Here is a 16675-nt window from a genome sequence, read left to right on the forward strand (position 1 = left end):
TATATATATATAATGGAATATTACTCAGCCGTAAAAAAGAATGAAATTCTGCCATCTGCAGCAACGTGCATGGACCTAGAGAGTATTATGCATAGTGAAATAAGTCAGACAGAGAAAGATAAATACTCTATGTTATCACTTACATGTGGAAAATAAAGCAAACAAATGAATCTAACAAAACAGAAACAGACTCACAGATACAGAAAACAAACTAGTGGTTACTGGGGGGGAGAGGGGAAGGAGGAGGGGCAAGATAGGGGTATGGGATTAAGAGATACAAACCACTATGTATAAAACAGATAAGTAACAAGGATATACTCTATAGCACAGGGAATTATAGCCATTATCTTGTAATAACTTCTAAGGGAGTACAAACTGTAAAAATACTGAATCATGATGTTATATACCTGAAACTAACATAATATTGTAAATCAATTATACTTTAGTGAAAAACCAAACGAAACAGACAAACCAACAAAACCCGGCAATATGGCTATGGAGCAGATGCTCTAACCTGCCTCACTGATGGTGAAGTTAGGTGTTCTTCATCAACCCCCAGAAACCTGTTTAGTTTTCAACATACTTGAACCACAACATATATATCACAGTTTCCCAATTTTTAACAGATTTATTGAGACATAACTCACATACCATAAAATTCACTCCATTAACTTTTTACAATTCAGTGGTTTTAGTGCATTCACAGACGTGTGAGCCATCGACACTATCTAATTTTAGAACATTTTCATCACACCAAAAAGTAACTCCTTACTCATGAGCAGTTGCTCACCCTCAGGCCCTCTCCTCAGTCCCTGGCTCTCACCCCTTCCTCTCTCTGTTGATTTGCCTCCCAGACAGTTCATATAGATAGAATCATGTAACACGTGGTTCATCCATGCTGTACCATGGACCTTGGCACTCTTCCTTTTTTATTGCCATTGTGTAATACACTACATTTTGTTTATTCTTTCATTCATCATTTAGATGGACCTTTGGGTGACTGGCCACTTTTTTTCTATTATGAATAATGCTACTAAGAACATTCAGGGACGTATTTTTGTGTGAACATATGTTTGCATTTCTCTTGGGGATATACCTAGGAGAAGAACTGCTGGGCCTTAACTCTGTGTTTAACATTTTGAGGAACCGCCAAATCGTTTTCCAAAGTGGCTGCACCCCTCTGCCTCCCTACCAGCAAAGTTCCAGGGTTCCAGTCTCTCCACATACTTGCTACCACTTGTTAATGTTCATCTTTTTTGTTGCAGCCATCCCAGTGGGGGTTAATGCTATCATATTGTGGTTTTGATTTGCATTTCCCTAATGACAAATGTCATCGATCACCTTTACATAGGCTTCTTGGCCATTCATTAACTTCTTTGAATAAGTGTTCAAATCTTTCCCCATTTTTTAACTGAGTTATCTGTCTCTATATTGAGTTATCAGAGTTCTTATTATATTCAGAGTTCTTATTATATCATATATATATATATGTTAGATATATGACTTGCAAATATTACCTCTCATTCTATGGATTTTACTTTCACTTTATTGATCATGTCCTTCAAAGCACAAAAGTTTAAGTTTCGATGAAATCTAATTTATTTTGTCTTTTGTCACTTGTACTTTCAGTGTCACACCCAAGAAAACCATTGCCTAACTTAATAATGTTATGAACACTTCTATGGTTTCTTCTACAAGTTTTATAGTTTTAGCTCTTACATTTAGGTCTATATCCATTTTGAGTTTGTTTTTATGTATAGTATGAGGTAGCTTTATTTTTTTGCATTTGGATATCCAATTGTCCCAGGACCACCTGTGAAAAAGACAGTTCTTTCCCCTTTGCATTGTCTTGGCACCTTTGTCAAAAATCAATTAATCATAAATGTAAGGGTTTATTTCTGTACTTTCAATTCTTATTCCACTGATCTATATGTCTATCCTTATGGAACTATCACACTGTCTTGATTACTTTAATTTGTATGTAGTAAGTTTTGAAACTGGCAAGTCTAAGTTCTCTAATTTTGTTCTTTCTCAAAATTGTTTTGGCTATCGGTCCCTTGTGTTTTCATACGAATTTTAGGATCCGTTTGTCAATTTCCATAAAAGAAAAAAAAGCCATGTGGAATTCTGATAGAGATTGTGTTGAAAGTTTAGATCAACCTGGGAAATATTGCTATCTTAATATCAAGTTTTCTGGTCCATAAACATGGAATGTGTTTCCATTTCTTTAGAGGTTTGAAATTTCCTCCAATACAATTTCATAGTTTTCAGTGTATATCCTGCACTTCTTTGTAAGATTTATTCTTAAGTATCTTTTAAGAGTTGGATGATGACCCCCAAATTTACATGTTGAATCTTACTCCCCCAGTACCTCAGGATGTGACCCTTTTTGGAGATAGGGTCTTCACAGATGTAATAAAGTTAAAATTAAGACATTAGGGTGGGCCCTAATCCAATATGACTGGTGTCTTTTACAAAGGGTGTCCTTTATAAAAAGGGAAAATTCAGAGACAGATACACAAACAGGGACAATGCCATGTGAAGATGATGGCAGAAATTTATAGGTCACAACTCCAAAGGTTGCCAGAAAACCACCAGAAGCTAGGAGAGAGGGATGGAACAGATTCTCTTACAGCCCCTGGAAGGAAGCAACCCAGCTGACACCTTGATCTTGGAATTATAGCCTCCAGAACTGTGAGACAATTAGTTTGTGATACTTTGCAACTGAAGGTATATCAAGCTAATACAGTATCTTATATTCTTTTTTGAAGCTACTGCAAATGGAATTGTTTTCTTAATTTCATTTTGGGAGTGGGTTTTTTTTTTTTTTTGCTAGTGTAAAGAAATACAATTGATTTTTGTATTCTGATCTTATAATAAAATATAGAATAAACGTGGTCTAGGAAGACTCACTTAATATACGTTTATTGAAACTTCATTGAAAATTTCTTTTCCCCAGTAAACCAAATTGATCAGTGAAGTCTTATAGGTCTTAAAGAACAAGATGTTCTTTAACAAAAAAATTATGAAAAATGTAAAAATATACTTAAAGGTAGAGAAAAGAGTATAAGAAACCTCTATATATCCATCACCTAGATTCCAAAATTATCAATATTTTGTCACTCTTGCTTTTCCCTTCTCACCTCTCTCCGATGAGTGAATGTAGCTATACTGCCTGGTGGGACAAACAGCCCACGAGTTTTGCCCCTGGGTAACCCTACCCCACCTGAATGAGAGTGAACTGAGAGGAGGTATTTGCTAGACTAGTACAGCTGCCTGCAATCCAGACCAGCACAGTGGCCAAACTTAATGTCCTTTCCAAGGATGGAAAAGTTAGGGTATAAATGAAGAAAAGGAGAAATAATAGCTGAAGGTAAGAGGATGAATAAATAGGGTATGTAATGAGGGAAATCCAATATTACATTAACACCTCGAAGAGGCTCAGGGCAAGATATTGTCTCTTAGCTCAGCTACACCAGATGTCTGAAAGGGTAAAGCCATATGTTGCCAAGACCACTCCTACTTTTGGAACTTATGAGATCTAACGGAGGCCTGCCAACCTGAGTGGCCTCGCCCTGGGAGGTACTTTCATATAATGTGAGAATGGACTGGACTCATTATTATTAATGACTGAATGAGATCTAGTAATGTGCCCACGTCTGTTAACTGTTAGGATTCTTTTGTTAGAAGGGATCTGTGCTCAAAACCCAGAGGGTAGCTTCGGATAATATAAGAAATATACCTGGTCTTTGTTTCCAGTTCCCTCCCAAAACCCATGAAATTTCCTGAATAACTGGAGTGACTTCTGTCATTCATAAGGACCCCTTTTGAGCACACCTGAATTTATGCTAATAAAACAACTTAGCATGGGGCCCCAGATAGCCTCCGGATGGGGCTGGTCACCAGAAAGACCAGGTGATTAGAAGGCTGGAACTTCCAGCCCACCCACCACTGGGAATGGACATGGGTGTTGCAGATTAAGCTCTATAAACCTCTTGAACCACAAGATTTGATGTGCTTTTGGGTGGGTGCGCTTGTCCACAGGCCAGGAGGCTGTGCACCCCAGTTCCATGAGGACAGGAGCTCCTGCACTCAGGACGCTTCTGGACTTATGGGTGAAAGAGTGGTGAGAACCCTCCTGTCTTCCATTAGGCCAGACACCAAAGAGATTTGTAAAAATACACGACAATTCCCATCTTCTTACTTCACTTTTTTTGCTTTGAAAATGTATTTTTTAAACTTATTGATGTTAACATGTAATGGAGTTATTATTTTATTTTCATAGAAGTCATTTAAAAGATTAAATTTCCTTTCAGTTTTAATTTCTAAAAATTATATTGATACATATAATCCCCCAACACACACACACAAAACTCCTTGGGGTGCTCAGTAAGTTTTAAGAGTGCAAAGGGGTCCTAAAGCCAAAATATTTGAGATCTGTTCTTCAACAAATTTCTTTCTTCACCATCTCACCTAAACTCTTGGCTGATGGGATGAAGATCCTTTTTGCCATATTTTCTGCAAATGCCACTGAAAAGAAAATCTATCTCCTCCCTGACATTCCTTTCCATGAGAAGCCATCTTTGAATTTAGAGGACGAGACAGACAAGGACTCGACAAAGTTAACACTCACCTTCACTAATTCCGTGTAGCCCGTTTCCTTGGGGGTCCACCACGGCTGGGCTTTCAGTCCATGAACGTTGTAGAGTGAGCGCTGCCACACAGATGCAAAGTGGCCCCTCTGGTGCCCAAGCTCGTACCACTTATATGCCTGGAAGAGTTCAGAAAGACTGAACTCGAAACGAAGCAGTTTCACTAATTTTACAATTAAAGTCCCTAAAAACAAGGTCTGACTTTTAAATAAAGAGCTTGCTAGTCAGGTGCCCAAATCTGTTACACTGGCAAAAATACTGCTATTTGATTGGGTCTCTGATTATGACCTATTCTTTTAAATAAATGTGTGTTTTTTATTTTCACTCCTAGGCTGAAAGCTCTCTGAACACAGGACTCCACTGCATTCACTGGTCTCCCCGGAGTGTCCAGCAGAATCTAGGACTTTGCTGAGTGGATAAATCATTTAAGACACAAAAGGGGACTATGTTTATATTTTAGCTTTCATTTCTTAAAGTCTGTGTTTCCTTTCAAAGGAAAGGAGTATGAGTTTCATCATTTCTTCACAGATATCTGCATTTACTGAATTGGGATGTTAAGAAGGACAGCAACTTCCTTGTTTTGTTTTTTTGGCCACGCCTGGTGGCATGCTGGATCTTAGTTCCCTGACCAGGGATTGAATCCGTGCCCCGTGCAGTGGAAGCGGGGAGTCCTAACCACTGCACCACCAGGGAATTCCCGGACAGCAACATGAACAGTCTTCTCACGTCCACATGAAGAAGGCTGCCCCAATGTAACGAAGTATAAATCCTCCATTAAAGAAGCAGACCGAAAGGAAATATTATTCTGAGTTAGCAGTAAATAGAGTGATAGCCCACGTTAGATTTTTTTCAGAAGGGAATTTTTGTTCCTAGTATTTTTTCTTCCTGCCATAAGGGATAACATTTGCGGTTGCAGGCTAGCTGTAACATGATACACCTTGCCTCCAAGAAGACTAGCTAGCCTTTTCAGGGACAGCTGGCTGCAGTCTGCAGCTCCACACGTACCCTTCAAAGGATGCCCGAACCACGTCCTCTCCCAGGGGCCCTCCCCACATGCCTCCTGCACCGTGCTCACCCCATTGTCTTTAGACTGGAAGACGGTTCTAGGAGAGTGCCTAATGGTATCACCTCCATTATTTTAATTCTGATCTAAAGATTACTTTTGAAGAGTGATTTCAAATACATATTTTGATCAACGAAAACAGGCAGTTAATATCAGGCAGAGTAAGAAGATAGAAGAATATCTTCATAAAACCTCATCTTACTTTAGATGTAAGAAATAATAACTTTTAAGTCTCTTAAAATTCATAAGTCAAAAAATTTCCTTCGTTAGAAAAATCAAGTGTGATAGCAGAACCACTCCTATTTTCAGTAACACTTTTCAGCTTACTACTAGCTTGTGCATGCGTAATTTCATTTGCTCTTTCCAATAACCCCAAATAGCTCCATTTTACAAATGCTCGATCTGAGATTTAAAAAGACTAAATATGTTGAATTATCACCCAGGGCAATTTATTGGCAATTTATTCCTCTTTCCTTCTATCTTTGTATCATTAAAAGAAACACAAAACTATCACAAGGGATCTTCTTACTTAATTATCTTTCTCAATAATATCTCAAATTAAGAATGTATATACTAATCACTTATATGTTTTCCTTGAAATACATGTAAGTGGTAACCATAAAGTAATTTCTTTAAAAACGGCTCACGGTTCATTGATTTCAAAAAATATAGCATTTTACCTTTGAAATTAAATTGACTATTTCAGTTATTTTTGTCCAATTTAAATTTAGGATTTTGTTCCCTATAATTTTCAGTATTAAACAACATTATTAATTACAACAGATGATTTTTGGAAACTCTTACAGTCCATTAGATTTTTAATCATCAGCAATTCATTTTAAGGACTGGGCATATTGTTAGAGTAGTGAGAAAAATTCTTATAGGAAAATATATTATTATCATATTATATTAATATACATATTATAGAAAAACTTATAACTCTAGTTCAGGAGTTACAAGTCTTAGATTTCAGTCTTGGCCTTAACACTCACCAGGCTGAATGTCTGGGCAAGAGACTTTGCTTACGGGGGCATGTTTAACTGCCCATAAGAGCTTTTCTGACACTCAAAGTGCATCAAACAGGGCCCTTGGTTTTATACCCTCTGCCATTTAACTTTTAGAGAAACAAAACTGTGAAATGATATATTCAAAATTTAAAAAAATCATCTTCAATGATACCTTCAATTATATAGGGGACCCAATGAGTTCAGCCAGACTGCTTTTTTTTTTTTAAACATCTAGACTACCTCACAATAAAAGTTGCTAGAAAATCCATGATCAAGTTGTTAGAATCCTCTGAAAATGTCCTCTTTACAGAAATACTAAAATAGACAGAAAGCATACCTGGGTACCTTGTTAAATATGGTCTATATCAATGTCTACTATACTTCAAACTAATGCCAGGTATAGTTTACACACACACACACACACACACACACTCACTACATAACTACGTAGAACTACATAGAAATAGTATGTCAAGAGAGTCTAACTCAGCAAAGCCCAGGCCACGTTTGGGGCCCGTGGAACGTGACCCCAGCCGGAGCCTGTTCTGCCTGGAGCGTGGTGCACAGTGGGACATGGGACACACACTTGTGATGAGAACAGGTGGTTCAACTGGCCTGGGAGAACCATGAACGCCATCGTTTGGGAAGAGGGCTTTATTTCTATTTTGCACCATGGGGTTCTTGAGCCCAAGATGCCTGGAAGAAAGTAAGACTAAATCAGGAAATGACAGCCAGGTTCTCGCAGCCATCACAGAGGTGGACGGTAACAAAGGCTGGAATTAGAACACCGACCAAGCAAGAGGGAAGATGAGATGGACGCCAGACCTCCGAAGAAGCTGACTGACCTGACCGGACTGGAGTGAGGAGGGGGCTTGTCACAGGAAAGGGCGGAGCTAAGCTGATTCAAGTCTGGATCCTGGGAGCTGGCAATACCATCCAATGAGAGCCAGAACCCAGGAAGAAACGTCGTTTAGAGGAGAACAAGTGAGTTGTCACTGTGGCATCGTGTGGAGAAACTAGGCAGGCAGTAGATTGTGGACTTTGAGTAGGAGACGGGAGCTCGAATGTGGATTTGGGAGTTACAGAAATTCTGGGAAAAGCTGAGGCTGAATTGCTACAAGAGTATCACGATTGGTCTTTCTCCCACTTCCTGCCCATACGAAATGATCCCGTGAGAAAAGTCAAAACTACTTTATTGTCAGCTTCTGCAGCACAGAGGCTGTGGGTTTGCTTCTCTTTTCATGCCTGGAGCAGAGCTTAAGAGCATGAAGGAGGGTTGCTTCCCGGTATGAAAACTCAAGAGCACGAGAGTCAACTCAGACTCAACATCTAATATGGAGAATATGCTAACGTGGGATTTCTATAGGCTTGTTTCTCCTATAAGGATGAATCTTTGTGAGCATTTAAATTCAAGAACTGTGCTGTTCTTTGCATCTTAATGATAATTAAGCTGATAGAACAATCCCATAGGTTCAAATCCCAAGCCCCTAACAATGTGTAGTAGTGAATTCTTTGCCCTTGAAGTAAGGGCTGTTTTCATCTAAGATGTGAGAATAAATCACAGACTTCTTTTATCTGCCTTTGTCCTGGACCATGAGATGTTAAAAGGTAAATTAATTAGTGACAATTACATTTATAGCAATCACATATGGACACTTATCAAGTGTTAGATACTGTAGCAAAATCTTTCTTATCGCTCTCATTCAAAGGAGGTACCAGGCATTTACATCTTAAAAGAATGAAGGAACACAAAAGTGCGTACTGATCAGCAATTTCTTCTCCCTTCTTTCTCTTTGCCTCTCATTTCTCATTCTATTCCAGTTGATTGACTGGTAGGTCAGAGCGGGGAAGGTATAGATACACAGAAATGTATAAAGAAAACAGTGTCAATTATACAAATTTCTGTTACCCGAAATTGGTTCCTGTCACTAGCTGGCAATTACCCCATCACAAAACCCCTTGCTCCAACGAACCCTCAATTGTCCAAATGGTCCCATGTTCTTATTAATTTTAGAAACCCGAAGCTATGTTATCCTTAGATGTCACTTTATTACATATATGGAATGCATGGTTACAAAAAGCCAAGGACTCACTACAGCCTTTGATCCCCGACTCTAAGGACAGCCCAGCCTAGAGCCATGCGATGGTGAAGGACAGCCCAGCAATGGTGTGTGAACCACAGTGGATGGTGAGAGTTTGGGAATTTACATTGTATGATGTCATGATTAATGACCAAATGTTATGTTTAAAGAAGCTGACACTGTACTCAGAAAAAAAGGAATAATCACAAAGAAAACATGTGATTTGCTTTAGCTGCTATATTTCCTGTGTCAATAGCAGTCATTATTATAGCTATAGGTATTCATCTTCAACTTGGCATTAAATATTTTGGAAGGTAAATTACACAATTAACTACTGGGTTCAGTGTGCTTAGGAATCAGCTGAATAAAGACTTCATTCTAAAAATAACTACTTTTTAAATTCCAAAATAAAATAAAAATAAATCTAGGCAAACTGTAAAATTATCTCAAAAATATTTTCAATATTTCAAACACATCTCTTCATTTCATAATTTTAAAAATATTTTTTCAAGGCAATATCTATCTCTAGATACACGCACAGACATACACACAGGCACACTAATTTACAGGCTACTCACGATTATTCAGATACTTTCTTGAAAGAAATTATAAAAGTCAAATCCCAAAAATTCTTTATAGGATTTAGTAAGAACTGTCAGGTTGTTACAAAAAGTTTAAATCACCACCTTCAAAAGTTTATGCTTAACACATTTTTTTCAATTGTAACTCTCTCATAGAAATACTTTCCCCCTCCTCTATCTTCCGTTAAAGAGAACAAAAAGTTCACGAACGCATTACCTCTTTGTTTCCAACTCTTTGCATGGCATCCCCCAGGTGGAAATAAAATCGCCCATCATCAGTGCCAGGATCCCCAGATTCTATTCCTTCCTGTAGAAAGGACAGTGCCAGTATTTATGAAAGAATTAAATACCAGATTTAATTCATTGACTGACTTAATGTTTTCTAAGAATCAGAAAATCACCTCAATATTAAAGTTTGGCAATTAGGTTACTGGTCAACATTTACAATGCAAAGCCAAAAGGAGGTGATAAATTCCAACCTAACAATATATTCATCATCAATTAACAGTGGAATACCCCACAAAATCAGTCTGAGGCTTGGGGAACTGTCTCTGCAGGCGCAATCGTATTTCAATCTCTCAAAGAATTTCTTTGTCCGAGTTTCTATCACATTTATTTTGCTCTCCAAATCTGACCATATGTCATCTAGAGGCTTTTTTATCCCTGAACCAAAATGGTTAGTTGCTCATAGATGTCTGAAATGATAGAGACCCAACTGCAAATAATATTTTTTTTCCACTCAAAACAAATGTGTCCTCACTTTTCAATGAAATCTTTGACAGAACATACAACAGGATTAAAGCCAGTTGGAATCTTTAATTTTATTAAACACCTCCTATCCTAAAACACTCAGCTGATTTCCATCCCCACTGTCCACAAAAGAACTGAAATTTAAATTTATGTAAAAATCAGAAAGAGAGAAAATATTAAAGCAAGAGAATGAATTTAGAAAAGTAAAAGAAGGATGAAGATACAACGTATTTGAATGTCTAAAAAACTGCATCTTTGAGGCCTCTTCACAAGGAGCCCGTTATCTTTTACTCAGAAGAAATTTTATTTGCATAACGTTGGAAAATAGCACGGAACAGAAGCATCACTCATGAGAGGAGAGCTGTGATCTCGGCTCCTGACTGACTGACATTCAAATAAACGCCCTTTTGCTCATTAACTAACCAACCCTGCCCTCCACTTCCTCACCTCTGAGCCAGGAGAGTACTTATTATATGAAAGGAAATCTAAGGGGAACACTTTAAATCAGAAAAACCCACATGCCCACAGGGTTATGGTAGGGAACAGGCAGGTTGCAGAGGCCCAGTGACAGCCAAGACCGACTGAGGGGTGCATGCCCACCTCAAGGGGATACCATTGCTCAGCTCCTGTGCTGAGATGTGGGCCACATGTGAACTTTCCAGAGACACCAGAAATCTGCATGATTATATAAAATGTTCAGATTTTCAACTAAGGCAAGCAATTAAAATTGTTTTTAAGAGAATTATGCTGGCCAAATAGAACACGCAAGCTACTTGCAATCAGTGGGTCGCTATTTGGGATCTCGGATCAAAGTCATGTGAAAGAAAGAGATCACAAAGGTGGATCACAAAAGTACTACTTAAAGTTCACAAGTAGTCAGTCAGCTACCTGGCTGATATGGTAGCTAGTAGCTAGTGTTACTATTTAAATTACAATTAAAATAAAAAATTCAGCTCCTCAGTCACACCAGCCACATTTTAGATGCTCAAAAGTCACGTGTGGCTAGTGGCTATCATATTAGAGAATACAAATAAAGACCATTTCCTTTGTGGCAGTAAGTTCTGTTGGAGACCCCTGAGCCAGACCAAATGTGATTCTGGTGAACTTCAATTTTTATGTGAGAAAAAAATGATAGCATATTTTGATCTGAGTCTTTAAGGCTATCAGGCTCTTGGGGATTTGACCTATTCAGTCTGCATTGGTTACCTTGCTTTGTAAAGGTTTCCATGAGCCCTGTTCAAAGTCATTTCAATGTATAATTAAATTGTAAAAGTAACAGTTAACACATTGTCCATATTTTAAAATATTTTATCAACTAATAACAACTGCAGTTTTAGGAATTTCTTCATAAAAGTTTTTCCAAATAGTCTCTGCTCACATAGTTGGTACTTCTACCTCTGATACCCTTGACTATGCTGAAGGTCCACACTGTCTGTGAATGTCACGGTCCAAGGGTGTACATTTCAGCATTGAAAAGAGTCAGCAGTGCATGCCAATCAATCTACAATACATAATCAAGGGTGTCCAAATGACTCAAAGGGATCAGAAGAGGAAAACAGAGGAAGGGAGGGAGTTACCTTTAGATAGGGGATGCTCTCAGCGATCTTGTTCTGTGCCTTCAGGATAAAGCCATAATGCACTTTAGCAAAGCCGTCGTTAGGTGCCACATTCAGAACCTAAACTCAAAGAAAACGAAAAGCTATTGTGATGGACTATGAATTCTACAAATGACCATCACAACAAATTTTAATTAGCTTTGCTGTACAGTCCTTGGACTGGATTATGATGTTATAGCTTAAAATGCTATAGTGTTTTTTCTCATTGCAATACCTTAGGCTTAAATGGCCCCAATTCCCCTCAACTCAAAATGTTCTCCAAGAATGAAGAAATGAATGAAAAGGCAATGACCATCAAAGCATCGCTTTAACGATGCAAATCAGCAAAACCTCTGTCAGTTTCATGACTTCAATATTTTTGTAGCGATCAGGAAAAACTGCTTTCAATTAGCTTTACTTGAAGTCAACTCCAAATGGTTATTACACGTTTCTTTATGTACATGCTTTATACATTGCCTTAATTACGAGAAAATGTAGATTTGCATTGAAAATATATCACGATCCATCATAAATTTCTTGAACACCCAGACTATTTTAAGGACTGAGGATAAAGTGGTGACCAAATCCAATATTCTGTGATAAAAGCCAGGTAAATATTTAATATCAATCAGTTCATGGTTTATTATCGTATGCATTTACTATGATTAAAGATAAATTATGCAAAATGCCTCTAAAGTAAATATTAGCAGTGAGAAACCAAAACAACATTCAACTTGTGAAGCTGCTCAGAGAAACTAGTTTACAGACCAGGAGTGAAGGGTGAAGAAGGTCTGAGCTGAACACATGTAGAGAAAAGATGACTATCCTACAGCTTCTCTTCACCCTTGAGCCTGAGTAGGAAAAGGGAGTCATGGGATCTTTTACACAGAAGGAGTAAGTGTGCTGGGCAGGGACCCCATACTCTTGGTGAGTCCACAGTGCACTCTGCCAATATTTTAGTGTTTTCCATCTTGCATCTGCGCCTGTACCTCATCCACTAGCAAATCCAGCCAATGATACCATCACAATATATTCAGAATCAAACTCCTTGTCACCTCCTCCACCGCTGCCATCCTGGTCCAAGTCTATCATCTCTCTGCTACCTTCTTACAGGAGCCTCCTAACTGCCGATCCTTGAACCCCAGCCCCACCCTCCTGTAAACCATTCTCCACGTGGGTCCTGAAAGGACACACTAAATCCTAAGTCAGATTTTATCCCTCCTCTATGCAAAACCCAAAGGGGTTCGATTTCACTCAAATCCAGTGATTCCCAATTATGGGACCAATGGCAATAAAAGGAGGAAAGCACCACTTTGTGGGTGGACCCAGTCTCGAGACTGAGTATGAAATCACTATACCTGACAGCATTTTAAAAATAGAAGGACTCATATCGTCTCTACTGAGTAGGGACATTTGCATTTTGATGCAAAGTGCACCAGCCTGAAAACCACTGATCCCGAGGCCTAAAGTAAAGAATAACAAGTAAACGTGTTCATCTTTCTTTTACAGATGCATTAACTTGGTCCAGCTTCAAAGTTCATTTGGTATCCTGTTTAACTTGTACCAAACGACGCCCCTCATTGCTTGAAGGAGTCATAGTTCTCTAGATTACATAGTTACTTGTGACTTAGCAGTTATTCATTAGAGCATCCATTATAAGGCAGACATCCTTTTAAAGGTATCCTTGCTAGAAGATCAGGTAGTCAGTGCCCTCTGAAAGGTGAGTCATTTATTTCATGTGCTCAAAAGGCTTGCGTTCTGTAGTCTCTCTCTAGTTTGGTCTTTTAGTAAAAAACGTACAAGATTAGTGTTTTTAAGTTCATGAGTTTAAGCTCGTAAGTTTTTCAGTTCCTTTTCCTATCACAAAGAACACTTTTAGAAAGGCTGCTTGTGGACTGATAAATATCAATATATAAGTTTTAAAAAGATCACAATTGGGCTTCCCTGGTGGCGCAGTGGTTGAGAGTCCGCCTGCCGATGCAGGGGACACGGGTTCGTGCCCCGGTCCGGGAGGATCCCACATGCCGCGGAGCGGCTGGGCCCGTGAGCCATGGCCGCTGAGCCTGCGCGCCCGGAGCCTCTGCTCCGCAACGGGAGAGGCCACAACGGTGAGAGGCCCGCGTACCGCAAAAAAAAAAAAAAAAAAAAAATCACAATTATAGGTTGAAGGTTTTGATGTACCAAGTGTTAACTAAAATTTAAAATCTTCTGATGAAGTGGAAAAAAAAAAAGGGAGATAAAATTTAGGATATGTCAACTATAATGAGACAAATTTGATTTAACTTAAAGAGATCGAGTGATTAGGTGTATTAAATGCAATTTACAAATAAGATAAGAACTTCATGTTCAAAATAATCTGATTCATTGTTAGTAGCAAACTGCTACTTGCTTACCTCTTCATAAACCTTCTTGGCACTATCATTATCTCCCATCAAGAGGTACCCCACTCCAAGGTCATTCTTTAAGGAAGTGTCATCGGGAAATAGTTGAACTAATTTCTGTAGAGTAAGCAGGGAACCCCTCATGTGACCTGATTGGTGGGAAGAAAAAAAAATAGAAATAAAAGCAGATTCTGTACACCTCTGTGTTGAGACTACAAATCGTAAGAGACTCCTCAACAGAGCCTGAGGACCAGCTTAAATCTGATTCTAGATACTGATGGCTAAGTACCCATTCGAATTTCATCCTGCAGCTGCAGAGGCATCAGTCACTCCCATAAACAGATACTGAATATAACGCTGAGTATAAATCCTTTAAAGACACTCCTGTTTTCTAAATTTGTCAACATTTCCCCTTTTATGTCAAATTCCCTCTTAAGAAAGTTTTAGTTACCAGTTCCTTATTGAAAAATGTTTACTGGGATATTTTTGATTTATTATCATTAAAATTATGACTACAGGACAGGCAAATAAGAGTACTATGCTGTCCTCTTCTCTCAGTAATGACCTAGTCCTGGAGCAAAGGAGACATCATCCAGTATTAGGGGACCCTCTGGTGGACGACAGGGGCCTATGCACACACGAGTCATGAAAACCTAGCTTCAAGTCGTTTTTAAGGCTGTTGGATGCACGTTGAAGATTTCAGGAGCCAACTGTCATCACTCCTCTCCACAGTTGGAAAGACAAATTGTATAAGGGAGAATGTGCAAAATGAGAGTCCACATGACAAAATTAATTACCTAAAGGGCTTTGTTGACCATAAACTGAAAATCAGACAAGACATGGTAGGACCATCAATAAGCGAATGCATTTGGACGCTCCAGTAACAGGAAAACTGGCATAAAACACCACCAACTCACCTCACGGGCCGCTCCCTGTTCCTCACCAGTCTGGGATGGTTTGCTCAGCCTTTCATTCCTTCACTAATAAATCTGACTCTACCTCTCTGTACCCCTCCTCCCCCACCTGCCCCACTTGGGCTCACTTTTCTGATGCTTTTAAACTTCCCCTGTTGAACCACAAATTTATGGTTACCAAAGGGGAAGGGGCAGGAGATAAACTAGGAGTTTGGGGTTAACATATACACACCACTCTATATAAAATAGATAAAGGACAAAGGCCCAGGTGAGAGTCCGTCCTGCTGCCATGTCCTCCCCGCCCCTTCCACTTTTTTTTTTTAAAAATATTCTTTCCATTATGATTTATCACAGGATACTGAATATAGCTCCCTGTGCTATACAGTAGGACACTGTTGTTTATCCATCCTATATATAATAGTTTGCATCTGCTTCCATGACTTTGTTTTGAAAGTTCTCCTCTCCTGAGAAGACTGCCTTCTCAAATGGTAGCCCAATTTCAAAGGTCAGCTAAATGCCACCTCCTCCAGGAAGCCTTCCTGCACCACTGCAATGAATGCTGACTTTGCCAACCAGGAAGAGGGGAGTGTGGGGACTGGCGTCCAATCTCCAAATCCTCCCCCACTTTGAATCGCAAGGGACTTCACCACCTAGTCTGCACACTTGCCTCATTCTCATTCGGAGGAAAGACTATATTCAAATACTGAAGGACTGTTTCCAAAGAAGGTTAAATCTACTGGTGGGCTGTCTTTCCTCTGGGCCAGGAATAGGGTGAGGCAAGAGAGGCAAAGTTTAAGAGGGTACCAAAAATTCAGTCATCAAGATGCATATTTTATACATTTTAAAAAAATTAAAATTAATGTAAAAAATCCACAGTTCTAAGCAAGCCATGTCAGAGCCCTAGGAGAGAGGACAACTCAGTGACACTGATTTTGCGCCCACGGCGAGCGCCTCCATGCAGCCCCAGCCTTGCCTTTTCCATCCTGTATGTGTGCTGTATGTTTTCCTTCCCTAGGACTGGCCCTTATGAATATAAGTCCATTCTTCTAGAATAAGACCATTTCTTCTAGTTCCCAATCATCGCTTAGGTTCTACTCCTGTCACAGATTTTACTCATCTACCAAAGCAACACAACTATCTTTAATTCTTATCCTTGATATAAAGTTCAGTTGACTTTGAATATTACTTTTATGAGCATTTCCTAGTGTAATCGAGATAATTTGTCTACATAAACTTATCCAGCCAGCAGAGAACCCACCTTAGGGGTTACACATGGCTTAGATTCTTCCCTCCTGGCTTACCGATGGCGTTTTAGGTGAGAGAGAACCAATCACTGGCCTGGTTATAATGAAGCTAGGGTACAGGGAGTCTGCCTTGCCTTTGGCACTGGGATCCTGGGTCAGTTAGAAAGGATGATTTATGCTGCTCTTTTGAAAGCGTTTGCAAATTTACTTAGTGATTAAAAAATTTTTTTTCTATCATTTTCTTTAGTATAGAGTCAAAACTTACAGGTAAAAATTTTAGAGTGCTTAGAACTCCTAACATTCCTCCATAAAAACTGTTGCACCGATGATTTCAGCCACCATGAATCACTCGGTTATCGTTAAGAGAGAAAAGAAGAATTTGGCACGATAGGAAGTTTTTGACTGCA

General features: G+C 39.0%; 1 protein-coding gene across 9 annotated transcripts in view; it reads right to left on the minus strand.

Moving 5' to 3' along the window:
* Nucleotides 1-16675, minus strand: part of ASPH (aspartate beta-hydroxylase) — a 262524-nt gene that overhangs the window by 88324 nt on the left and 157525 nt on the right. For all 9 annotated transcript variants that reach the window (XR_003002936.1, XR_003002933.1, XR_003002935.1 and 6 more), the window contains exons 18-21: nucleotides 14123-14259; nucleotides 11712-11810; nucleotides 9602-9691; nucleotides 4634-4771 (exon numbers count right to left, since the gene is read on the minus strand). Coding sequence is in view for 2 of the 9 variants with exons in the window: in XM_024742547.1 (XP_024598315.1) it covers nucleotides 4634-4771; nucleotides 9602-9691; nucleotides 11712-11810; nucleotides 14123-14259 (464 nt within the window). In the remaining 7 variants the exon portion in view is untranslated. The remainder of the gene's footprint in view (nucleotides 1-4633; nucleotides 4772-9601; nucleotides 9692-11711; nucleotides 11811-14122; nucleotides 14260-16675) is intronic.

The sequence above is a fragment of the Neophocaena asiaeorientalis genome, unplaced genomic scaffold, assembly GCF_003031525.2.
Source record: "Neophocaena asiaeorientalis asiaeorientalis breed wild unplaced genomic scaffold, Neophocaena_asiaeorientalis_V1.1 scaffold226, whole genome shotgun sequence".
In the NCBI taxonomy this organism is placed as follows: domain Eukaryota; kingdom Metazoa; phylum Chordata; class Mammalia; order Artiodactyla; family Phocoenidae; genus Neophocaena; species Neophocaena asiaeorientalis.